This window comes from Homalodisca vitripennis, chromosome 1 (genome assembly GCF_021130785.1).
Source record: "Homalodisca vitripennis isolate AUS2020 chromosome 1, UT_GWSS_2.1, whole genome shotgun sequence".
Lineage (NCBI taxonomy): Eukaryota > Metazoa > Arthropoda > Insecta > Hemiptera > Cicadellidae > Homalodisca > Homalodisca vitripennis.
In genome coordinates this window covers 40,537,691-40,564,079 of record NC_060207.1, presented here as the reverse complement: position 1 = coordinate 40,564,079, position 26,389 = coordinate 40,537,691, and the positions used below count along the sequence as shown (strand labels likewise).

The window sequence follows — 26,389 nt, the reverse complement described above, 5'->3', positions numbered from 1 at the left end:
TAAATGTAAATATTTACTGATAAATCAAACAGTTTTGTCAAAATACACTTTTTACAAAATATCATTCATTTAAATATCACTACAATAACCTATATCTAGTAATGTTTTCTACTGTGATTCTGTTGAGGCACATGGGAAAACATGTCATGATTTGTAGTTTTACTTTTCTTCTTTTTCTTTGACTTGCTCTTCTTGTTTTCTTGAAATAAGTAATCTGTAAACAAAATATTTATTAACATAGTGTATATATGATCAAATATACTACCCTCTTATACAAGTTATAAATAACTGGCACTTTAATGATGTAATTGATGGTACACATATTTATTGACCAGTACAAAATCTACTGTTTTATTATTTAAAACATAATATAAAAACATATAATTTTTTTATATTTAATATTATACGAGAATGAAAGAATGGAAGATTGGAGGGGCATTAAGAGTAGGTCTCTAATTTGCAAGTAGTGTAAATATAAGAAGTACAAATTTTAATGAAATTACACAAGTACAAAACAGCTAATAAGTTCACAATATCTTGTTCATTGAAAGATAAAATGCATGATACAAGCATGCTGATGTTAATATAAATTGTTAAACTATATCCTATAAAATGATTGAAGACCAAGTTGTGAATATCTATTGAGAAAATTTTGAGTTGAGTCATTCTGACAATATATAATTTTCATTCTATTGTTATTTTTTAAATGGATCGTTTTATAGCGGCGTATGTTTGAAACAGTTTTCACTGCAGTCAGTTGTGAAACGTTGAGAGGCAGAAGATAAAAAATCTACTTATTAATCAACAGGCTGAGTTAGTATGATTCAACTCAAAACATGAAAATCAGAATACTTACCAGGAATTTCTGGACCCTTTTGTAAAGACGAAACATGGTCATAACGTTCGAGAAATCTCAATGTAGAAAATGAATGATTTGTATTTCCATTGGCAATGTTAAACATCATAAAATCTTGCATTCTACCAGGAGCACCTAAGAAACGAAAAATAACAATGATAATACAATTATTGGTATTTTACAACGTATAAACAAATAAAAAGAATATTGTGTTGTAACTAAAAACCGAGTTATAACTAATATTAACTAAATAAACTTTATTTTCAAAGAGAAGAATACATTTATGAGTTGATTATGTATATTTTTAACAATTTAAATATTTAACAAATAAATCTCAATATTCATATTATGAATGAAAACTTTCAGGTGATACACTAACTAAAAAAAACTTACATAAATATTTGCTAATTATCCAAAACATTAAATAGTCATTAACACTATAACTATAACATATCAATATAACTTTAAAAGAAAATAGAGTTAATTATCAATAAACATTTCTTAATAATGTAACAAACTGGGATTCTTACTTTTGAAGAACCACTTCATAGTTTAGAAGCCATTGGAATAGGATATTACATTTTAATAATATATTATTGAAAAAGAGTTAATTTATAAAACATTATTAGGTAGAAGGAATCTGTGGTAATACTAGAAATTAGAGAATGTTCGAACATATATTGTCTGATCTTTGTCAATGTTTGTTTCAAAGTTGATATCATGTTGAATTAAATTGAATATACTGATATTAATGAGAGGATCTATATTGAATCTAAAATAGAGTATATTTTTAAATTTTGTATAATTTTTCAGAATATAAGATTTTTAAAACTATTGCTTTCTAAGTAAATTAATGTTTTAATAATTTCCCTTCATTTCACTTACATAAACTTCCGTCTTTTTGGACTTGTAAAACTTTACATAAAAAAAGTTTTATTCAATAACCTTATAAAAATGTAACCTACAAGAACATTTTTTCTAATTCTAACCTTCCTTTTCTAACAAGAACTTTATCCATATTTAAAACTTTGAAAATATGTTATTAATTCTAAATTCAACATATGATATAGACTTAATTTGATCTAATGTGCATGCTTGCAATATACTTCAGGTCTCAACCCATAATTTATTTGTTGTCTGCTCGATCTACCACCCCCTGAGAACTTATTGCTCTTGTTATATTTAGTAAATTTCATTATCGTTTAAAATTTTTGACCCCACTTTTCTGTATTTCCTTATAGTATTGAAATATTTTCAATTTTTGCAAATTTAATATAAAACATTTCTTTCTTGATTGTAACAGAATCAAAATTGTGTTTTTATTGAAAAGTAGGCCTTTAAGTTAACTTTAAGTAAAATATAATTTATTATTTGTATTAAAACTTTTTAATGTACTGAATAAAAAAATGTTTATATACTGTAAAAAATGTATAATATAAAAGTTCAGTGTTCAAATATATTCCAAACAATTTTAATCAATACATTTACCTTATATTCCCTCTTATTATTTAGAAAAATTAATATATATATATATATATATATATATATATATATATATATATATATATATATATATATATATATAGCATTATATATTCTACATAAAATAAGATACAAGTATAATTATACGTTTCATTTTTGAGCGAAGATAATAACCTAGAGAATATACATACAATACTGTCCACTTTTATAAATGAAAATTATAACACCAGTTTTTTAAAAAAAGCACAATAAACAAATTTAGTAAACAGTGAAACATGCGAAATTAGAACAAAGTTTCTACGAAGGTATATTCTAAAATGGTTATGTGAATAAGTTAAAAATTCTAAGAAAACCAAAACATTACAAATTTATTCTAGTTTTAGAAAATGTATAGATTTAATTTTTTGAGAACATTATAGTATTATATGTAGTAGTAGAACATAGAATAGAAATAGTTTGTGAAACTCATAATTTGTTACCAATTTTAGCATATAACTGTAGTATAATGAAACACATCACTTATCTCTAGATAAGCATCTTGTAACAGTATTTAAAATAAATAATACAAGATCTCACCACCATTTGTTCTATAGGGTTGATTAGGCCTAGACTGTTGGAACCAAGGCATCTGCACCATGTTGGGAATGTTGTCACTGTCCTCCGGTGGTGGTCCATTAAATGTAACTCTGTAACATATAATAATTCAGATTCAAGATTTGTCATCAACCAATTTTTGAAAATACTGTTCATTTAATAGAGTAATTAGTTTTTACACATGGCTTCACATGCTGTTTTCAAAATTGGCATCCGTAGCCTACTCAGTAAAAGCATTTATGATGTAATATAATGGAACCCTATGATCTTTCACTTAAGCAGGCATACATCAGATATATATTATTTCATTATTCATGGTTAAAAGGGTCAGAGGTTGTGACTTACTCTTATATCAGGTTTTGCGTGTGTAGGAGCATTTCTGGTTCAACTGAATTATACTTCTGATGTTAAAGCTGAGTTTGCTTTGCTATCCCAATAAAAAAAAGAAGCCTAGCACAACTACTCCTGCCAGCCTTTACTTCCAGACCTTGTAATCTACTTCTGGTTTAAGATATTTTAAGTGCCATAGTTGAGTTTGCCTTGCTGTCCTGATGTAAAATATATACACACATAGGAGTGAGAAACGTACTTGAGTCAAAATGCATCTACTTCTGGTATAAAGGTCCTTACTTAGTTCATGCAATATTTCAAAATAATCATATATGATAGGTTTTGCGTTATAGAGATACTGATGTTTTTCACACAGTAGTCTAGGAAAGAATGGCTTGTTGAGGCATGTTAGTGTTCATTCCACTGATTTGAGTATCTTATGTTTATTTAATATTTAAATTAATCACTGGTGCAATCTGGACTAAAAATTTGATAGTAACTTTGCTATTTGCATTACACTAGTGATAAAGTACAGCATAATTCATATTTTATAAAATGTAAATATACACAAATGTTTCAGTCTCTATGACGAACTTTAGCTGAAAGTGTCACCAGCTGTTTAGTACAGGTGTCACAAAAAGAATAGACATATTAAAAAGTATTATTTTGTCCAAACTATCGACTGCTGTGCCTCGGCTCGGCTACTGGAGAAACTAACACATAGTCTAGTTTATATTAATAGCTGCTAGATGTCAGTCGTCTTCTGTTTTACTTGATAATTGTCATATGTTTATAATAGCTACTGCACAGCAGACATTATTTTATGTTTGCAATTCTGTAATTACAGTGCAAAGATATTTCAGGTTGAGGTACCAAATTGATCCTTCGAATGAGTGGAACATTCACAGATGGTATCAATGGATTTTAGATACAGGATGAGTATTTAAGGAAAGAGTACTGGTTGCCCTTGTGATTCTGAAGAAAATCTTGTACGAATTCAAACTGCTTTCTAATGTAGTCCTTTAAAAACAACTTGTCATGCCAGTCAGGTGGTACCACTGCCTACAACAACAATTTGACGTGTTTTTACACTTTGGTTGGTTATAAATACAAGTTTCAGCTGTTACAAGCTCTGCATCCTGATGGCATTTTCTAACAAGATTCTTGATGTTATTGACAATAATAACACTTTTACACAATGCATCGGTTCAGTGACGAAGCAACTTTCCACGTTTGTGGTCAGGAGGTAAACAAACACAGTGTTTGAATGTGAGGCCTACAGAACCCACATGCAGCCATTGAACATGTACGAGATTCACCAAAAGTCTGTGTCTTGTGCGATACTGCGAACGTCTGTTTACAGCCTATTTTTCTTTTATATAAAAACGTTTAATGGTCAGCAGCATCTCAGTATGTTACAAAACTGGTTGTTTCCGTTGCTGCACGAAGAGAACTTCATTTTGTAACAAGATGGGGTATCCCACTCACTGGAGTCACCAAGTACACGTGAATATCTGAGTAGTAATAATATGTTTTATTGCTGTCAGACAATTACAATGAATTGTAAGATCAATTAATAATTTAAAATTTATCACTTACTCATCCAGTCCAACATACACAGTAGCATCCATTCAGCTTCCATCCGCTCGCCAATTATTTCTCTCTTCAACACCAGGTTATTATCATTCTCCGAAATCATTGGTCTCCCAGTTGTATGCCAGGAATTTGCCCACGCTATAAAAGCCTTTGAGGCAAGAATTCGTTTGAGGCAAGTCTTAGATACCATGGGCATTTTTTTGAATTTTGAGTAAGTTTGGCAGAATATTGAATAGTACACCTGCTAGCAAGTGATGAAAGGCTACCATCTTGTGCCGGCCCGTACTGAGATTATTCCTGCCTCTGGTGTTGTGACTGTGAATTTCTCGGCCCTGTGTTATTCCACATTTAGACAAGCAATATGACACAGTTTCAAGGATGTAGAGGCAGAGTAAAGTCCATATCTGCAACTCTTTGAACCCAGGTCTACACAACTCTCTTCTTTTTAGTTTGGTAATTATTCTGACAGCCTTTTTTGGAGTACAAATAATCTCATAACATCTGCATTTTCACATGCGTCCCAGAGCGTTACTCCATATGAAAGGTGGGGGTAGATGAGTCCATAATATGCTATCATCAATACCTGAGTTGGGCAGTATATTGACAGACTTCCCAAGGCAAAGATTGCAGAAGACAATTTGAGGTCAAGAAACACACCTAAGGTGGGCATCCTAGTCTCCAAACCTTCAATAACCATATCGACCAGATTCACTACCGTATCTGTAGTCGATTTTCCCTTCCTAAAACCAAACTGGTCTTCAGAAAGCCGATTGTGTCCATCCAAAAAATTCATCATTCTTATAAAAAACAGATTTTCAAAGATTTTGCTGAGAGCAGGCAAAATTGAGAATGGTCGATATTGTCAACTGATAGCCTATCTCCTTTTTTGAAGATTGGGGCCACCTTGGCAATTTTCAGAAACAGCCTTCTTCGAAGGAACTGTTTATATTAATTTTGTAAGTGGACCCACAATATGCCTTGACACCTCTTTATGAGCCACATGATACAAAATTTATGTCACTTGTTTTCTTGCCTGGAAAGGTTTGAATGACAAGAACAACCTCTTCCTCAGTAATAGGTGCCAGAGCCATTGAGACCGTTGGCCCTTGCCTCAGCTGGAGGGTGGCCATTAGGGGTCCAGAGTTTACTGGTTGTTGGTCTATTACATGGGCGAATAAATCGTTAAACTCTTCATCCAACTGTGTAGGTTCGCTAATGAGATGATCGTTCATTATGATTATTAATTGTCTTTGTTCACTTGAATTTTTTGTCAGTTGATGATGGTCCATGACTTTTTTGAAGTCATAATGGACTTGCACCTCATAAGCCTTTACAGCCTTTATACCTTTTCTATTTAAAAAAATTTAAACTGTGCATTTGAGGATGTTTTGTATACCTCTGAAAGAAATTTTAGTTTTTCTCTTGAAACAAGAATTCCTATTGTGATCCAATCACAAGATTCTTTTATTTGTCTAGTTTTTATTTCCTTGACGGGGCAGCAATTATTTCAATAGATAACGAAAATAATTTTGATAAATTGTAAATTTTTCTTCAACTGGTGCAGGAATGATTAAAAAAGTCCAAGGAATGAATTTCTACCGAACTGTTGGATTGGTCATGAAGGAGCTGGCGACAGCATGGCTCATCTGGGTTCCACGGTCATCCAGATTTGACACTTCTTCCTGTGGGTTTCGTTAAAGACAGCGATTATGTGCCACCACTCCACAAAACATAGAAGAGTTGAAGAACTAGATCCGTGCTGCCATAAAATCAGTGATGAAGGACACGCTTGTCCGAGTATGGGAGGAATTTGAGTATTGATGTGATATGGTTGGTGTCGCTGATGGAGGACATATTGAATATCAGTAATCTGAACTTGAGAGGTTCTTAAATCGGTGTGTAAACACAATGTATTAGTTAAATTAGATTACGAAACATAAATAATATCATTATTTTTATGAGTTATAAAGTATTTCTGGAATTTTTTTCTAAATTTTTATATTATAAACCTTTCTTGGGACTTATAAACAAATAATATAAAGAAAGAATTAGCCGAATTGGTCTAGCCATTCCTAAGATTAACATAAATAAACATGAATCACGATTTAACCCTGTAATGGTAGTATTTGATTATCTATTGGAACATGAATTTTAACCTCTTTTCTTAGACTGTATGGTTAAAGCAGTGTTAAATGGCTAAATATACAAAAATAAAAGAATAAGTTTATACAATAGTATGTTCTGCAGAGTCTGACTGTATCGTTGAACAGCATAACCAACCACTGCTAAAAATGACAAGTTTGAGGTTGAGTCTAAAGCTGCTGGTGTAGAGAGATAAGACAAACAATTTTTCAGTTAGTTTTTTTTAGATAAAATAAGGAAGTTCCGACAATCCTCTCTGACAAATTGGGCAAAATAGTGTATATAAGGACATTTGGATCTCAGCATTTGTACTTTACGCCACCAACAGCTTCTGAAAGACATCCTAGTTCTAGAAAACATTAGAATATTCATATTTACTGACATTACCTTTTAGACCAATTAACTCCTGTGTCCATATCTCCTGTTTGGTACATTGGATCCATAGGACCAAACAACCTGTTTGGTTGGTTTACTGTAGTCCTTTTTGGCATTTGTAGTCTTTCATTTCTGGACGGACTTTGATTTCGCTGTAATATGTTGTTCACCTGCCCCTAAAATTAACAAGATTATTTTACTTAGCATGCACATTGAAGGAGAAAACAATTTCCTATCTTCTACTTACTAGTAAAAACATATAAATTTCCTTAAAGTACAAAGCATGTTTAAACAAGGCAGGACAAGTTTTAGTACAATCAGATCTGAATTATAAAGTGGTTGCTTCTATTTTTCTTGGCCAAATCGTCTGATTTAATCCTGGGTGACATGCCCACCTCATTTTCTTGACCTAGACAAAAATTTCATTGTGAGTTAAAAGGAAGTACAATAAAAATGACATGTCTTGGCATTTTTATATACAAGGGTTTAAAAACAATTCATGCCTTGCAAATCTATAAATATATAATTAAATACAACTGTCTGGGTTACGCGTTTTACAGTAGACGTAATTATTTTTAAATTAAAAAATCATTAACATTGACAAAAAAATTGAACACTTTAGGAATAAAAATATGATTTCTCTGGTGAGAATTATAAACATTTCAATTCTGTTTCACACAGCTCATAGAATAATAAAACATCCATTAAAAGAACACGTGTAAAACCGATGTCTCTAAAATATGGATACTCACAACAACACCGTTGTAAAATGTCCAACCAGGTTGAGGCTCCGAAGATTCTTCAGTTTCGGTTCCTGAATCTCCACTTTCGTCTGTATCACTTGAGCTTTCTGAATTGTCACTGAACATTACATAAAACCAATTATTTGCATAGAAAATGAAATTATGTATTCAGATGGTACATTGAGAACATATAATCAATAATTGTATTGTAAATTTAATGGTCACAATTTTGTTATTATTTTTCAGCAGACTAAAGTATCATATTTGATTTCTTATTTGAATTTAAAAGAATAAAATTTCAAGTAATTTTGTTGGATAGTTCTATTTCTTGAACTCACTTTTAATAAATATTCTGTTTAAGGCAAATGTAATTCATTACGAGCATTAATAAAGTAAAATCCTAAAAGCATTATTGATTAACATAAATAGTGGCACTGTTTTTAGTTTATGAGATTAGTTTTGCATAACTTTTGCTTAAAAATGCAGATAATATGTGAAGAGTGCACTTTAAGCATATTATATGAATCTATACAGATTTTCATAACAAAAGCAATTGAAGATCTTACTAAAATTGATAGGAAGATAAAATTGTATTCTTGATATTTTCTCAGAAATACTTTATCATAGCTCTGATTTATTAGAATTTATGTAAATGTACAGCATATATATATATATATATATATATATATATATATATATATATATATATAAAAACATTAAATTGTATAAATGGCAATAGCCTTAATTAATTTCAATAAACATTGAATCACAAAAAGTACTTGCTCCGCCGGGAGTCGAACCCGGATCTCTCACTTGCCAGGTGAATGTGCTACCATTACACCACAGAGCGCTTACTTTTTCCGATTCAATTATTTTGTATTTGGCCGTATCTGTCACATATGCGTTTAAATAAGCAAACTAACATATGATCGGAAGACCATATACATATACATACTAGCAGTTACCTGCGGCTTTGCACACAATTTCCTGTTGAAAATAGGACACATATTCATGTATGATTTTTATATGACATTTCAAACGCTACTGAGATAATTGATAGTCACTCAATGCTATTCCAATCACCTGATCCATTTTAGATTCAAGTTAAAAAAAAAGTGTTTTTGGACCCTCAAGTCATAGAGTGAAACAGTTTTTATTTGAATTTCCCTCCAACATTCCGTGATAATTTATTAAATTGCTCTGACAATTTGAGTAACAAATGAACTTATTAGGCCAGCGTGCAGGAATTCTTAAAGCGAAAACAATAGCAATTAATGACATAATGCACAGTAATGGTGATATAATTCATAATGATATAAGCATTGGTGATATAATGCATAATGATATACGCATTCTGTGCAGTTTAGGAATGGAATTAAGCTTATCTTAAATATATATTAAGTTGGTGTCCATGTTATTTTCGTGCTTACTCTATGCTTTCAAAACTATAAATAGCAATACTTTTCAATAAGAACTTAAATTAACTAAAAATATGATTGTATTGTAATATTATAATATTTACATAGGGCAGTTGATTACTTTATGACAGGTTCTTTTAACAAATAAAATGTATTTGCTGCAATGTATTTCTTATGGAAATTTTCACAACTTGATCACCAGCCCTGATGTCCTAGAGAAAAGCCATTCTTTCGTGGATACATAATTCAGGACACTTCCTTTACATAGGTAAGTCATTAAACTGATTTGGTTATAAAGAATCAAGTTCCATCTCCGTTTAAATTCACCTTCTTATTTCCAATACCATTGTGGAGTTAGCCTTTGCCTTGTGCTCCGATCAAGAAAATATACACCAACGGAAACCAACTTCGGTCATAAAGCGTCTTCTTTCGGCTCTTTTTAATTTACTTTCAATCAAAATTGTTTCAAGTGACAGATATAGTTTGCCTCTTTGTTCCGATGAAGAAAATATATAACTTGGTACTACTTAATCATTACTGAGTCAGGTCTGTCTGATTAAATCCACTTTCGGTCAAATTTATTTACTTAATCTATAAAATATATACATACTAGCTGTTACCCACGGCTTCGCACGTAAATCTTAAGAACCGAAGTCCTTATATTACTTAGTAAAAGCAATGATGCGCAATTGGCTGCGGGTAACAGCTAGTTCGTCAATAAATTCGTAGTATTTTATAACGAAAACTCTTCATTTTCAATAACATACCAATTACAACCAAATACCCACGGCTTCGCACACGATTTCCTACAGAAAAATTGGGACATAGGAGGCATATTTCTTTTGAATGTCGTTATTACCCTTCTGAGATAAATGATAGTCACTGAAAGATACTCCAAGCTCATGATCTATTTAAGATTTAAATTTTAAAACAGTCTCAATATGCACCTGTGAAATAACTGGAATTTTTCTCCAATGTTCTATGATTTTTGTATACAATCGAACTATATTAGATCATCATGGACAGAAGTCAAAAAGTTGGAATTCATTAGCGCACATACAATGTAATAAATGAAGGCGCTCAATGTAATTTTGAAACGAAAATACGCATATTTTAGGTACATATTATTACAGTCTAATGATTATGAGCTTCAGATGTTAAGCGAAATTGCGTATGGTTTTTATTTTAGGCCTTGCGCGTGTATCACTTCTGGATCAAATTAGTTATATCTCCGATGCCATGATTGAGCTTGCTTTGTTGTCTCGATTGAGAGAATATGTACACACAGAGTTTTGAGAACCATACTTCTAAAAAAAAAAAACAACTAAGGTTGTTTTTATAACATTCTTTATACTTGTAGCCAACGTAAGATAGAAATTTTGATATCTGCATTGCTCTTCTGATCAAGCACGAGCATGGTTTATTTAGATAAATATTGCAGTTAAAGGTGAATTTTTACGTCAAATTTGAATTGTATTATCTGGATAGTAAAGTCTATGATTAACAGTGATTGCAGAAACAGTTGAAACAAAATTTGCTGTTTCTCTTAAGCTTACTCTATGCTTTCAAACTATAAGTGTAAAGAAATTTAAAGTAGTAATTAAATGATATAAACATATATTTCTTTTGTCGCATGTTTACAAAGAACAGCTGATTAAATTTGAAAAAGCTCTTTCACTTAATAACATATGTTTGCTGCAATGCATTTCTTACGGATATTTCTGTAATTTTTAGAGACCAGTGGGGCGGAATCCTGAATCGGGAACGGGATAAAAAGTATCCTATGTCCTTCTCCCAGTTCTTAGCTACCTCCCTACCAATTTTCAGCCAAATCGGATCAGCCGTTCTTGACTTATAAATAGTTTAAATAACACGACTTTCTTTTATATATATAGATGTTCGTTTTCAGGATCTCAAGCGTCTACTACCAGCACTCCAGTCTAAGAAATTTCAAGTGTTATAGTTACATTTTTGTCCTGATGATGAAAGAATATCATACAACTAAAACGCCTCTGAGGTCAATATGAGTCTGTTCCAGTCATTTAAATTCACTCACGGTCTAATTTATTTACGGTTCCACAATTGAATTATGCTCTTCCACTAACAAAGATAATGATTACATATGTTGGTTTTGGAATCCAACTTAGATTAATATCTGGTGCTGAGTTGTTTTTCTTTAACTACAGTAAAAATACCATACACAATGTCAAGGGAACTAACCAGATTCAATTAACTTATGAGCAAACATTCACAGCTTTTTACAATAAGATACTTTTTATAACAGCGTTTAAATAATTTTCCATTGAATTTGATGGTTTATTAATCATTGGTGCAATTTAAATTTAGAATTAAGACTATAACAGTCTTAAAATTAGATTTAAAATGAAATTTTAATCACATTTAAAATTAGATAATAGTCTTTACAATCTGCATTACACTACTGATCAATCACTTTACATAAATTTTCTCAAATTTAAATGTAAACAAATGTTTCTGGCTGTTTGATGAACTTCAGCTGAAAGTGTTAACAGCTGTTAAGTATCAGTTCACATTGTATTACGTGTCATAGCGCAGTCTGCCGGATCCATAGTAAAACATTTCAAAATCAATAAAAAATTATAAATAAAAAGTTAATTAAATGAGTAATTTAAGTTCGACCGAATTGTAATTCTAAACCATTCTCGAAACCATCTGAAGACACACACAAAATGTTATTCAAATCGTTCCAGTTATTTAGGAGGAGTTCAGTAACATACACATGCACATAAGAAATATATATATTAATATGTGTGTGTGTGTGTGTGTGTGTGTGTGTGAGCGTTCACACATCCACACAATGCTTTTGTATTGTCTCTCCACAATGATTAATACCTTGTTGGTAATATATCAACATGAGGGTAGAAATCTCTAGATGTACCAATAACAAATGAGAGGCCAAAAATCTTTAATACAAAACTGGAAATAGAAAATCGTGTATTTACAACACGTGAAGGATGACTTTACTGCTGACAAAAATAAATGGAATTTATAATGTGTATCAGGAGAGATTCTGTCAGCTTAAATTCTAATGCAAATGAATATTGTGACAATAACAATAAAATAATGATGGCTGATTCACAGACACATTCTAGGAAAAAAAAAAAACATTAAACATGCTTTTATAAAACTTTCTTTTTCTGTGGAAGTTTTTAAGAAAACGGTATAAATCACAAATAAATAAAGATAGTCTCATAGTTGATTCTTTATCTTAACTTTTTGTGCAAGATTCTAATCTTATAATTTCTTTTCTGATAATATAACATTTTCTACATTCCAACCATACCTTTTGCCCTTTTCAAGTAAATTATAAAAAACCCTTTTCTAATAATATTTACTCACCTTTCATTAGAATCTAGGTAGTCTGGCATGTCAATTTCAATCGAGGCTTCTGATGAAGTATCATCATCACTTTTTTCTTCATGCCTTTCCACAAGCTTAGATTCATCCAACGAAAATGATGTTTCTACTTTGCTACGTGGTTCCAATTCTTTTTTATTTGTTTTTCTAAAGAAACAAAAAGATATATTAAACCCTATGAGCAATGATGGGGATAATTTTATTATCAACCAAAATTAAGCATTTTAATTAAATTATTCCTTATACTCTACAATGACAATTGTTATTATAAATATAGTAATAGCAAAACAATGTTAATATTTGGTCCAAAGCAGGATTACATCATTTTTGCCAAATTATTTGAATTTTTTGTAGTACATCGTTTTGTAAAAAGGGTTTCTAATTGGCATTTATGGGTCTTGTGAAGCAGGCATATATGCCACTCTATGTGTATAAATCTATTTTTAATTTTAAAATGGCTGTCTTCAGGATAGCATTATAGGATTTTAAATATATACAAGGTGTTCCAACGTGTTAAAAAAGTTTTGTGGCAGATAATAGGCTACTTATCATTTCAATAAAAAAGAGAAAAGTCATATAAACATAGATAGACAAATATCTCATTTTAGCTGCAGCTGCCATTTTGTATTTTTTACAACAAAAATTATTTTTATCCCTAAAACCAATTTTAGCTAAAGAAACCAAATTTGGCACATAAGTTTGAATAGATAAAGAGGCAAGCAATTGTGTTATTTTCTTTAACACACAAAATCGCATCTGTTGAAAATTTTTAAAGTAAAATAACAAAAAAAAACCAATTTAGTTATAACCAATTTATTAGACAGCTATTTGAACAATTTCATTACAATCCAACGGTACTTGTTTAAACAAAATCAATCAATGCATAAGCGGCCACGATCACTTTAAAGGTAAGCTTGCAAAACCCAGGAGCAGAAAACATCTAGACTTTCGATAGGTATCAGCTGTTTTACATAGGTTACAGAAATTTTACAAGATACTAAATATTTTTGAATTTTTATAACAATTCCAATGGTACATTTTTCAATGAAATCCGCATAAGGGAACATGACCACTTTAAAGATATGCTTGTACAAGCCGGGAGCAAAAAACAACTCATACCTCTCAACTGTGACTTGTTTGTTGCTACATGAGTACAGCATGTAACAATGCCTCCAATGATATATTATATAGCCTTTGTATAATACTGTATACAGTTTAGTATTTTTATTAGAGAGACCGATTCTTGCAATATACTGTAAGTTTTAAGTTTTATTACGTGTTAAATTGTAAATCAAGTAATTTTGAACGTAGATGCAGACATTGGGATCAAAACAACTAATGATGGTTGTTTGCTTCAATGGCCTTGAATGACTATGTCCCTAATAAGTGAAGACAACAGGGATAAGTACTTTGAGGAGTGATATCCTAACTGATATTAAACTACACAAATGCTTTGACATCTCGTAACCTAAAAATGTGAAATGTAACAATTGGTTTCTAATCAAGATAGAAGATAGGAAAATACTAAATGAGCATTCTACATATTACTTTGTGTTCCTGAAAATAAATATTTTATAGGATAACATACTTTTAGACGATTGCCATCATTAATGTTATAAAAATAGAACAGTACATTTCAAGGATTGAAATCTATCTTTTCAGTTGATAAAAAAGGAATGTTTGTAGTATTAACACAATGGCTGCTGTCTGTAAACCTGTTATCTTGTTATACTCTTCATCTTCATTGATAAACATTAAACAAATAAATAACTGGTATCTAATCTTGGTGGTTATAATAATTATATGTGAAAACTGATATATTGTCTAGCAAAGGGCACGGGCACAGAACAAGAGAACATACAATGTTTACATCACTCAGAGATTGTATATTATTTTGAATATATAATAAAATCAAATTACTTACTTAACTGGAGAACGCAAACTTTTGGTATGTTGTTTCTTTTCCTTTTCTTTGTGCAGTTTTTTTTTATTTGGTTCTTTTTGACTGTGAGAAGGTGACTTGTATTTCTTTTGTGCAACCTTTTTTTTAGATTTTGTTTGATTTTTATGATTATTTGTCTTGGTTTTTTCAGATGAAGTCGAGCTATTATTGTCACTATCTTCAGTATTACTGGTCATAGCTGATCGGTTGGATCTATCAGCATTATTTGATGGCTTTGAGGTTTTTTCTTTTGAATTATATTGAGTTTGAGTACCAATACTTTTATTATTGTTACAATTACAGTTATCTTTAGAGGCTTTGTCATTTTTGTTGTCATTAGTCAATTTAAGGCATGCAATTTTTTGTTCTACAAATCTCTCATTGTCTATGGGGATTTGTAGCAATTGTAAATGGATCTGTTTTATTTGTTGTTGCAACATTAAAATTTGCTCATTCTGCAGGTGTATCATATTGTACAGTTCCATCACAGACTGATTATTTACGTGAGCAATGTTCAATGGAGATGCAATATTTGTTAACGCTATGTCTCTATTAGCTAATTCCATTGCATTAGTTGGGTTATTCCCAACTTTAACTTGGTTGCAATCACATTGATCTTGATTAAAGTGATTTTCACGGTAATTAGGTGAGCGTTGTTCAGGTATATCTCTACATAACCTATGCCTGTGTGTGTTACATTGTGGATGCACGTTATCAACTTGATGGTCTCTGACTTTAGATTGTGATTTATGTGTGTTTACCACAGGAGAGATATTGTGCAACTGATTCTGAGAGAGCTTAGAAAAGTTGTGAATGTCTCTTACATAAGGGTTTTCATTGGTCCGGTAACAGTTTTCATGCTTATATTTATCATTACTTTGGCAATTATTGGTGTTCTGTTGATGTGTGTTATAACGAGTAAGATTTTCATCTTCCCTTGGATAAGATTCAACTCTGGGTGTGCTTACGTGATTTGTGTATTTGTCATGAAGAGCTTGAATAACAGCGGGTTGTGGGGATGTGACATGCTGGTGACTTTGAGAGTAAAAATGCTCATTACTAATGGTCTGTGGTCTTCTCACATCACTCACTTTAGGAGAACGCACAGCTTGTTTTACAGATGATTTTGTTCTTTCTAAACTGCTGCCAGTTATATCTTGCAATGCATGAGCATTTCTGGCTTTCCACGTGTTGTATGATTCACGATGAACTTGTTTAGCTTCAGATAATTCACTTTGTTGTTCCTGTCTTTGCATGTTCTTCTCTAATCTCTCTTTAATAGATTGAGTAACTGAAGGTGAATTCAAATGAATGGATGTACTCTTTTCTTGATCAAGCAACACTGACACTTCTGTTCCAGGACAGGGTGGTGGCGCTATCTAAAACATAAGAAATAATTAGTAAGCATAACAAGGATATATAACTTATTTTCATTAAGATTCTTAGCAGAAGACTGGCCATATTTTATTGATTAAAACTTATTTGTTTGTATACTTTGTCTAGAAGGTAGGTCATTGGTACTTTACATAAAAATTTTGAGTCTCACTTGAAAGGATCTAAAAAAATTACTTAACATTATAGTACACATAGAAACTTTAAGTCATAACATTTCAATTATCCTACAAAGCAAGTCACAAAGGATACAAATTTGATGATTTGTTGAATAATGCACAATCAAAACAATAAGTTCTTGACCATATTTTACATATTGCACTGAATTTTGCAATTGATACTGGTACTTAAAATTAATGAGTATTGTAAAGCTGTTAAACTTTGAAACATGTAACATTAGAGATAAATAAGAAAACTGGAGTCAAATTTTAAAAAAATTGGCGATTTGCATAAAATCAAATAAAAAACTGAATAAGGAAAGCCTCCAAGGAAATTGAAAGAGAAAGGGTTCAAAAGGAGATACACACATTTATTGAACAAGTTCCATGGATTTAATTAAAGGAAATTTTTTTCGAATTACTATATAACAAATTTTACAAAACTCTATTTATATAATGATAATATACACACTACATACATATTAGTTCAGATTTCATTTCTCATCATTTATCCACTAACCTAAGACTGTTATATAATATAAAAACAACAAATCTTATGTGAGTAAAATTAAAAAAAAATCTCTTACCAATCAAAATATTACTTTTTTAAAAAGAACATTATATTATCTCCACCAACAAAACAGATAACATTTTGAAAGTGATTCCTAATAAGAATATTTATACCTTATTTATTTATTTTATTAGTTAATACAATCGGGTCATTGTTATTACAGGAGGTATAACTTGTAGAAGCATTTGTGTATGACTGCAATCGGGCTTAATGCCCAAGTCTTAATAAATAATTAGTTAGCTAGCTACTAAAAAAATACTGTCTTAAAATAAGTTCTTAGCTAAATTTGGTACTTTATGTCTTTTATATACAGCTTTTGAGACCCATTTTGGCTAGAATGCCCAAATTCACCCTGCATAAGTCGTGATAGCTTTGAAACACTGTCTCACAAGGTCTCAGAGATCGAGTATAAACAATAGCTGAAAATAACACCAAATTATATACAGTGTGAGTTAAAAGTATGGATACACTCTGATTAGTTGTTGATGGATAAAGATGGGGAGTTGGAACTCGGGACTCCTTTCTAGGAAATAGAAGTGAACATTTTAATAACTTTGTCCAAAATTTTTAAATGTAAAGGCTCATTAAGTGACAACTCATTTGAAAGGTCTTGATAAAAGAAGAAGAACAGTGGAAACTAGAGCTTTCTATCTCAACCCAGTACAAGATGGCAGTTAATTGAAATTAATTAAGGTAAAACATTGACATCCACATTCAGAAGGTAAATAACTTCAATAGACAATTGATTTCTTTACAAACTCAAACCTGTTTTACAGTTATTACTTGCTGCAGGGCAGGCCTCCCTTATCTTATCGGTTTTCAGGAAGTCCAGTATCATGTTCAGTTTCTGGTTGCAATTAACAAAGTTAAGACATATTTTTGTGATACTTTACGTTGAAATGGAGTGTTTGAGTGAAGAAAAGCGTATCGAGGCCATGGAGACCGGATGAGATCTTAGGATAAAGTAAGGAACTTATTTAATGACACTTATCCCAATCAAAATCCTGTATCTAAATCAAGAGTTAAAATAACTGCAATGTTTTCAGGAAACAGGTAGCGTTAAAGACGCCTCCAAACCTGGACTACCAAAATGGCTACAAAAGAAGCATTGCCACTTGACGTTTTACAGTCTGATGTAGAAGATCCTCATGCCTCAACAAGAAATGTATCTCAAATATTAGGTAGATCTCAAACATCAGTTTAAAAAAATGTTACATGACATTGGTTATAAAGCATACAAAATTCGTTTAGTTCATGAGCTAAGTGAGTACTATTTTCATCATCGAGTAGAGTTTTGTGAAATAATGGTGTGGAACATTGATGATAATAATACAATTAGATTAAACAACAATGCTATCTCAGATGAAGTAACTTTCATATTAAATAGTAACGTTAACAGGCACAATGCTTGTCATTGGGCTGATATTAACCCTCATTGGATGAGAGAGCAATCCAGCACTCTGAAAAATTAAACGTTTGGCTTGGCGTTGTGTGGGATCAGTTTTTTGTGCCCTTTTTTATTGATGGAAACCTTAATGCCAAGGTATACCAGGAAATGATACAAAATCAGGTTTATCCAGCTATCCAAGTAGCAAACGACAACTGTAATGAAGTTTGTTTCCAGCAGGATAGAGCACTATGGCCTGCATGTCCACGAGTATTTAAACAATAGTTTTCCAAATCGCTGGATAGGTAGAAGAGGAATTATCGAATGGCCACCAAGATCGCCAGATCTATCTCCACTTGACTTCTTTGTGTGGAGTCACATTAAAAACGTCTATAAAATGAAACTCCAGTGTATTAATGACCTTATGGACAGAATAGTAGCAAAAATTTTAAAAATTACCATGTGACATTGTCAAATTGTCCTGTGACAGCAGTTTGAACATCTGATATAAAAAATAGAGATTAGTAAATTTTAGTCGTTTTCTTGCTTAACATAATTGTAATTACTAGTGCTACTGTAAATTTATGGGAATCTATATTACAATTGATTTGTAAACTAAGTTATTGTTTGTTTTATCGACTGACCGCATAAAACAGTGTTAAATGTAAGCCTTATTTATGAAATTCTTAGACTGAAAACTTGTACATAAAATGCTTAATTGACCACTTCTACAAATTTAGATGTTGACTGTGGTGCTAACTACAAGGTTCTATGACACACAATAACCTTCAGAGGAATTTTTCAACAATTTTGACGTTGCTGCTCGGCAAGTGGCACCAAAATTAGTGATAGCAAAATGTGGTATTTCATAGCTAAAACAATACCATTCAGTAATAATTTAGAATCGCATTTCACAATAGTAGAGGCCTACTGTTCATTTTTTAAAAATTATACTGAATCTATCTAGAACAGAACGATAAACAGCATTAACCTTGCCGGTTGAATACGTATTTGTATTTGTCATGCAGTGGCAACCGACAAATATTGTCATTTACCTCTTAAATATGGCTAATGTGATATTGTTGGTATATTTTAATATTTAGACTATTACAACAGCCTCGCCAATATGTTTATAGCTTTTATTAGTTTGGTAATAATATGGAAGAGGTGCTTCAACACCATTATTTTTAATATTGCTCAATAACATTCTAGGAAGCAAAACAACAATGGTAAAATATCTCAAAAGTGATTGAACCAGGTGTAACTGACAGTAAGACATGGAATCTGATAACATGATAAGGCGGCTGCCTCTTACTGTGTAAGTAATATATCAAAATTCCAGAAGGTCTCGATACAAATGCCTCCATCCCTGTGGTACTGTCTGTTGGTGACACAAACAAATGCCTTGATATAGTATTTTATCAGATAACATAAAAATTTCAGGGAGTCATTTGTGAATCCAAAGACAAGAAATAAAAACAAAATACATATATACTATCAAGAAACACAAATTGTGTGTACCATTATTAGGTACATTAGTCTAGACCTAAATAAATTAAGTTGAAAGCATCATAAAGAAAACATTAATGATAAACAACTTATAGTTTCTTGTACAACATAGTTTTCAAAAGACAAGATAAATAAAGGTATAATAAATAGGAAAAATACTTTTAACTCTGTAACTGGTACATGCTGGTACCTATCTGGTTCTGAAAAATTGATTTTTATATTGGGCAATAATAGCTAGATGCCGCAGCTTTATATAAATATGGCCAATTAAAGTCTAGGCTTGGTTCTATATTATTCTTTACAGTGTGTTAACAAGGATTAGAATAATGTCACATACAAACCTTTTTTTTCAAAAGACTTACTCCAATTGCTTTACATTTTACTTTGCAAGAATTGTTTGTTGATTTGTTATAGGTAAACCGCTAATAAAAAGGCACTGGGCGATTTTAGTTCATGCAAGGTGGAGTAATTACCTCTCCGCCACTGTGATGTCGCCCTCTCTCAGTATCCCCAACACTGCTCGGCACTCACCCGCTTGCTCTATTCTCTGACCTGGCTACTGCCACTTAGCGGTTAATCTGACACCAAAACGCAAGCTCCTTGGATACATTAGTCTGTTCAATTAATATTTGATGCTTGTATAGGCATACACACAAAAATACAATATTCTACTTATAGAATAGGTAAGTAGCTGCAGTGTAAACAAATGGCATGAGCGAGACATGATCCACACAGCTGATAAAACAGAGACAAAGAAATGCTTGTCCCACTCCCCACTATCCGAAGGGGGGCCCCTCCTGCGCATGGGTGCTCAGATATTTGCTTCTGTGCAGGCTACTTTGAGAGCAGTTTATCTACAATTGTACATTAGCCTACAGTATATGTATTTTTCTAAACATTGTTATGTCTTAAATAAAATAAAAATTGGGGGTACACTTCAATAAGTGGCCTACACTTCTTAATCAAATGTTATTATCGAATGATTCAATTGTTTTCATAAAATGAATAATCTGATATTAAGCTCTACATTTATTCAACTTAAAATATGGCTTCAACTTATTAATAAATTATAATGTAATCAATAAACAAGTAAGTAATGTTTGGAGAATTTGAAAATGGCGATGAATTCGAGACAAAGTTCTATTAGGTAGTGGTCAGAGAGGTTGAGGAGTGGAATACTGGCAGACCATCTTTGTGATTTTATGTACTGCAGAGAAGTTTGCCTGTCTGAGGAGAATCTTATAATAGTTACTCACTGCTATCCGGGCAAGCTGTAATTGTTGTACAGTATTCTGATATGTAGCCTAGGTTAAAGTTGGGGTATCAGTGGGGTTAACGGCTGAAATAGCCAATCAAAATGTCAATGTTATTAACTTATTCTGTTTATCCTCCTGAAAAAAAGCCTACATGGTTTTAGAGGGTGAAAATCACAAATAACTTTTTATAATAATTAAAATGTAAATATAAAGTTGTGTACTATGCTTCCGGGTCAATCCATTTCAAATCACCCAGGTCATGTTGCTCAACATTTTTAATTTGCCTATTTTTTTTATTATGAGTTCCCTATGGGTAGACAATCACAAAACACAATTTGAAAAAATTTTAGAAGCCATAGTTTTTATCCTGGCGGCCATTTTTAAATGGCGGTTTTATGCAGATTTTAGTAAAAATACGCGGTTCGCGAAAAGTTTAATTGCCAAGCTATTTTTAAAGATATCAGAATAATCCAAAAACCAGTGTGTTCAGCATAAAATGAACTTCAATTTGACATTATAATAATGTTTCTTTTGTGCAAGAAAGTCAGTCAAACTTATTCTGCAAAATCTCTGAAGAAAATCATCAATTGTTACTTTTTAAGACCATAAAAGTTTAAGAAGGAAAAGAGACTCACTACTAATATTTTATTTCTTTGTTGAAAACTAATATAACTACCTACTGAAAAAGTTTTAGCCCTGAGAATGCTCTCCTTTTTTTTTCTAGAGCTTTTCAAAAATGGGCCGAAAGCCTAATAATGTCAATTTTCTAGGGTTAATAACTAAAAAGGGACTGAATGAAAATAAATGAAAATTTTACAGAATGTTCTTTATACAAATAGGAATATCTCATAAAAAAATTATGACTGAGACTTAACTACATTTAGTGATATACAGAATTGAATTACAGTTAAAAGCGCTACCCTTTTTTTCGCTTGTGCGGTACAAGTTAGCAAACAAGGACTTGTTTAAATCATTATGTTATCAATTAAAACTTATATTTAATGCTCAAAACATTATATTCCTTATTTAAACGTGCTTAGGATTTTACAATAAAAATTATTTAAAACCAGAAAAAATTAGTGACCATCTTGATCACAATACCACGACTGTGTACACATTTCAACATCACTTAATTAGTGAAATAAAGAAGATAAAACCCTAATTTTGAAATGGTAATTTACTTTAGCGATGTAGCAAGCAGCCAGTACAAAAAAAAGAAAAAAATTCATTATTGTCCTGCCTACACAAAAATGATTTCGGTTTAAAAGCAGAATGGAATTTCTTTGCCTCATCACACGGGAAGAATTCTTGCGATGGTATTGGGGGGAACCACGAAACGAGAAGTTACACAAGCTTCACTTAAAAGACCTTACACTGAACATATCTTGACTCCACAAGATATGTTCAAATATTGTTGAGAAAATATTACTGGAGTTCAGTATATTTTTGTTCCTTCAGCCGAAATCAAGCAAATGGAAACAAAACTTACCGAGAGATTTGAATGCTGTTTACCAGTGAAAGGAACAAGAAGCTATCACAGATACATTCCCATAAGTGGCAACCAAATAAGATGTTTTGTTACTTCTGCAGGCTCAAACTTTGATCATCATCAAACATCGATACTTTTCACAAATGTATCATCTTTTACGAGTAATGACTATGTTGCTTGTATCTATGATGACATTTCTTTCTCCCTTCTGGACCAAAAACTGCCTTCCAGCTTTCCAAAAATGACACTGCTGGGTGCCTGCTAAGAAAATAGTGCGAAAGGTGATTCCACTGGAACTAACAACCGTGTCTGGTAGGACACATAACATAAATGAGAAACTATGTAATGAAATATCATCTTTATTTAATTCGCTGATGAATTGCAGCCAAACAAGTAATTGAAACCAATGTTTTAAATCTAAATGCACAGAAGAACAATATTATGTGGATACTGTATGCAAGTGTAGTACAAAAATTGTATCGGTAAGTTAAGTTGAAGAATTATGATTCTTACCTATTGTTCTCACTGTGTAAGATTATGAGTTTCTGTTTTAAAATATTCCTCAGGTACTAACACATATTTTTACATCATGTATTTTATAAAATGTATTTGATAATATTATATTTTAGAACATAAATTAAAATGCATATACATTTTGACAGTATAATAGATCTAAACAAATAATTTTTTCCTAAAGTGCGCAAGTGCTATTTTGTTGGTTATGAGTATTGTTTATTTTATACCATTATTTTTCTGGTTTTAAATAATTTTTATTGTAAATCCTAAGTAGGTTTAAATAAGGAATATAATGTTTTAGGCATTAAATATAAGTTTATTGTTAACATTTAATGATTTAAACAAGCCCTTGTTTGCTAAATTGGTACCGCACAAGCGAGAAAAAGGCTAGCGCTTTTAACTGAAATTCAATGCTGTATATCTCTAAAATGTAGTTAAGTCTCAGTCATAATTTTTTATGAGAATATTCCTATTTGTATAAAGAACATTCTGTAAAATTTTTCATTTATTTTCATTCAGTCCCTTTTTAGTTATTAACCCTAGAAAAATTGACATTATTAGGCTTTCGGCCATTTTTTGAAAAGCTCTAGAAAAAAAAGGAGAGCATTCTCAGGGCTTAAAACTTTTTCAGTAGGTAGTTATATTAGTTTTCAAACAAAGAAATAAAATATTAGTAGTGAGTCTCTTTTCCTTCTTAAACTTTTTATGGTCTTAAAAAGTAAACAATTGATGATTTTCTTTCAGAGATTTTGCAGAACAAATTTGATTGACTTTCTTGCACAAAAGAAACATTATTATAATTTCAAATTAAAGTTCATTTTATGCTGAAACACACTGGTTTTTGGATTATTATGATATCTTTAAAAATAGCTTGGCAATTAAACTTTTCGCGAACCGCGTATTTTACTAAAATCTGCAAAACCGCCATTTAAAAAATGGCCGCCAGGATAAAAAACTATGGCTTCTAAAAATTTTTTCAAATAGTGTTTTGTAATTGTCTACCCATAGGGAACTCATAATAAAAAAAATTAGGCAAATAAAAATGTTTTGAGCAACAGAATTTTATTTTTATTGGGTGATTTGAAATGGATTGACCCTTCCTGTAATCTATAATTTTCAGTGTTACCTGCTCCCGATAGCTTAGCTGAGTGCTCTGTGGTCAGAACAGTTTAGTCTTGCACCATCTACCATCTACTGTCCCATTCAGTCTCGTCAACGTGACTATGTGTGTGCTATTGAGGATTATGTGAGCAGTTAAAATATTATTAAATTCATCTATTATGTGTTATTTTTCAAGAAAAGCTATTTTTATGTGATTAGAAGTTACCATGTGGTATGTAAGTACACATAACGCCCATGAACTTTTATTTTTAGAAAGTCTAAATTAAAAAACGCATATAATTTGGGTAAAATTCCCCTGATTTCAGCATTACTGTTATTTTACAAATCCAAAGATGGTGTAACAGCTAACGTCAGAAGCAACCAATATGAGGTTGACTTACGATCAAAACAAGACAACGTAACGTCCATAGAACAATGAAATATTACTCTACGCAATAAAAGTAGTTACACTTTTAATGTTCTATACCTTCGTTATTTGTCATTTCCACCCATAAAAACCTTATGTTCTTTTGTTCAGGACAATAGCAATAGGTTAATAACATGAAACTCGTATTTTGCCTCTAGCCATTAAATTCACAATTAACAAGGTTGGTTTCATTATTTTTAATGTTAATGTTAAACTACTTTTGTTATTGTAATGTTTTATCATGTATCATAATTACCGTTGTGCACTATTATTACATAAATTGGGTATCAAACCAAATCGATCGATGGAAACATTAACAAGTGTAGTCACCTTATTAGTTTCCTTAAAGTAGGCATAATAGTCTATAGATAATTTTAGAACAATAATATTTATAATATGTAAGGGTTAATACTTTTCCTACAAAGCACATATTACTTCCCTACCTTATCAATGAGTGGAACTGGTTCTCGATCATTCCTAGGAGGTAGTCTGTCACTTGACATCTTCTTTAAACTGAAATTTCAGAAATTTACTATCAAATTCAATGATGTATTCACTAACATTAAAACTATACAGCATTAGTAAAAATCAAAATTAATTTTCACCTGCTTTGTTTGAGTAATGTTTCTTACTTCATTAATGTAAAATTTTCACATTACAACATGCAGAAAACAACTAACCAAATACAAAGTCACTAAGCCAATGTCAAAATACAAATATTATCTTCAAAAGGACATGTCAATTTACTCTCTTGCCATTGGGAATAGGATTCGGATTCGTACTTCAGCTGTTACATTTTGGAGGGAACATTTTTTTCTGTTATTTGCAAATTAACAGGCTTCAAAAAGTTACATGCAGTTCAATAACTTTTTTACGATTTGTTATAGACTGATACATATCAAAGGCTCTAATAAGAAAAACAATATTTATCACTCGTAAATTCTAAAAACATTAAGCCTAATGCTGATATAAATTTAAAGGATATGTTTAAAAGCAATTCTCTACGAGGTGTTTGTAAGCCAAGTAATACTAAAAAGTAGTATAAATAGAGAAATGTCTGTTATTGGGACAAATGATTGTGGCAATCTCACATTTATTGGAAAAGTAAGGTGGGCTAGTTTGGCAAGACATCATTTGTATTTGAACAATGAATGAGAGAAAATGATTATAATACCTTTCACTTGCTTGGTTAAAATAACCTCAAAGTATTGAAGAACAGAAAACAAACTCATACATGGTGGTTCATTATTTTTATGTTTACTATGTAATATCAGGAGAAAAATTACATGAAATATCTTTAATGTACCAATTGTAACTTTTTACAGATCTCCTACACTTAACAACATTGACTTTATTGTTATAAACTGCATGACATTGAAAGTGGTTTGTGTTCTAACATTATTATCATTACTGACTATGATATAAATCTTCTAAATAATGACTACTAACTTACGTTCTAACCTTAATTTAAGAATAATTTCTAGCCTTGAACTGTGTGTCCATTCATATTATGTGTCTAAACATAACTGAAGTACAATGGTTTCTAGCACAGTGTATTGATAATGTAGTGACTTCTCTTCACTATATATGTAAGCTGTATTGCATACTCACCTCTCAGATCATAATGCCCCAATAGTTTAGACAACGCTTGATTGTCCCAATAAAATTCAGGATTCAACAACTAGAACTGATTTAAATAGTTAGGCCAA

At 31.3% G+C, this 26,389-nt stretch overlaps 1 protein-coding gene across 2 annotated transcripts; it reads right to left on the bottom strand.

The window, feature by feature from the left end:
• On the bottom strand, positions 1 to 25,446 carry LOC124360197 (uncharacterized protein DDB_G0287625-like). Of its 2 annotated transcripts, none has more exons than XM_046813597.1 (9): positions 25,286 to 25,446; positions 25,124 to 25,193; positions 14,857 to 16,253; positions 12,915 to 13,079; positions 8,128 to 8,236; positions 7,388 to 7,551; positions 2,915 to 3,024; positions 857 to 991; positions 1 to 214 (listed from the first exon to the last, which is right to left on the bottom strand). In XM_046813597.1, exons 2-9 carry the CDS (start codon positions 25,181 to 25,183, stop codon positions 96 to 98), a joined length of 2,259 nt encoding a protein of 752 aa, XP_046669553.1. In that variant the 5' UTR covers positions 25,184 to 25,193; positions 25,286 to 25,446; the 3' UTR covers positions 1 to 95. The 2 variants fall into 2 exon arrangements, with proteins under 2 accessions (XP_046669553.1, XP_046669562.1); XM_046813606.1 differs by having other exon boundaries at positions 25,124 to 25,212; positions 25,286 to 25,444.
• Positions 25,447 to 26,389: the final 943 nt, after the last annotated feature.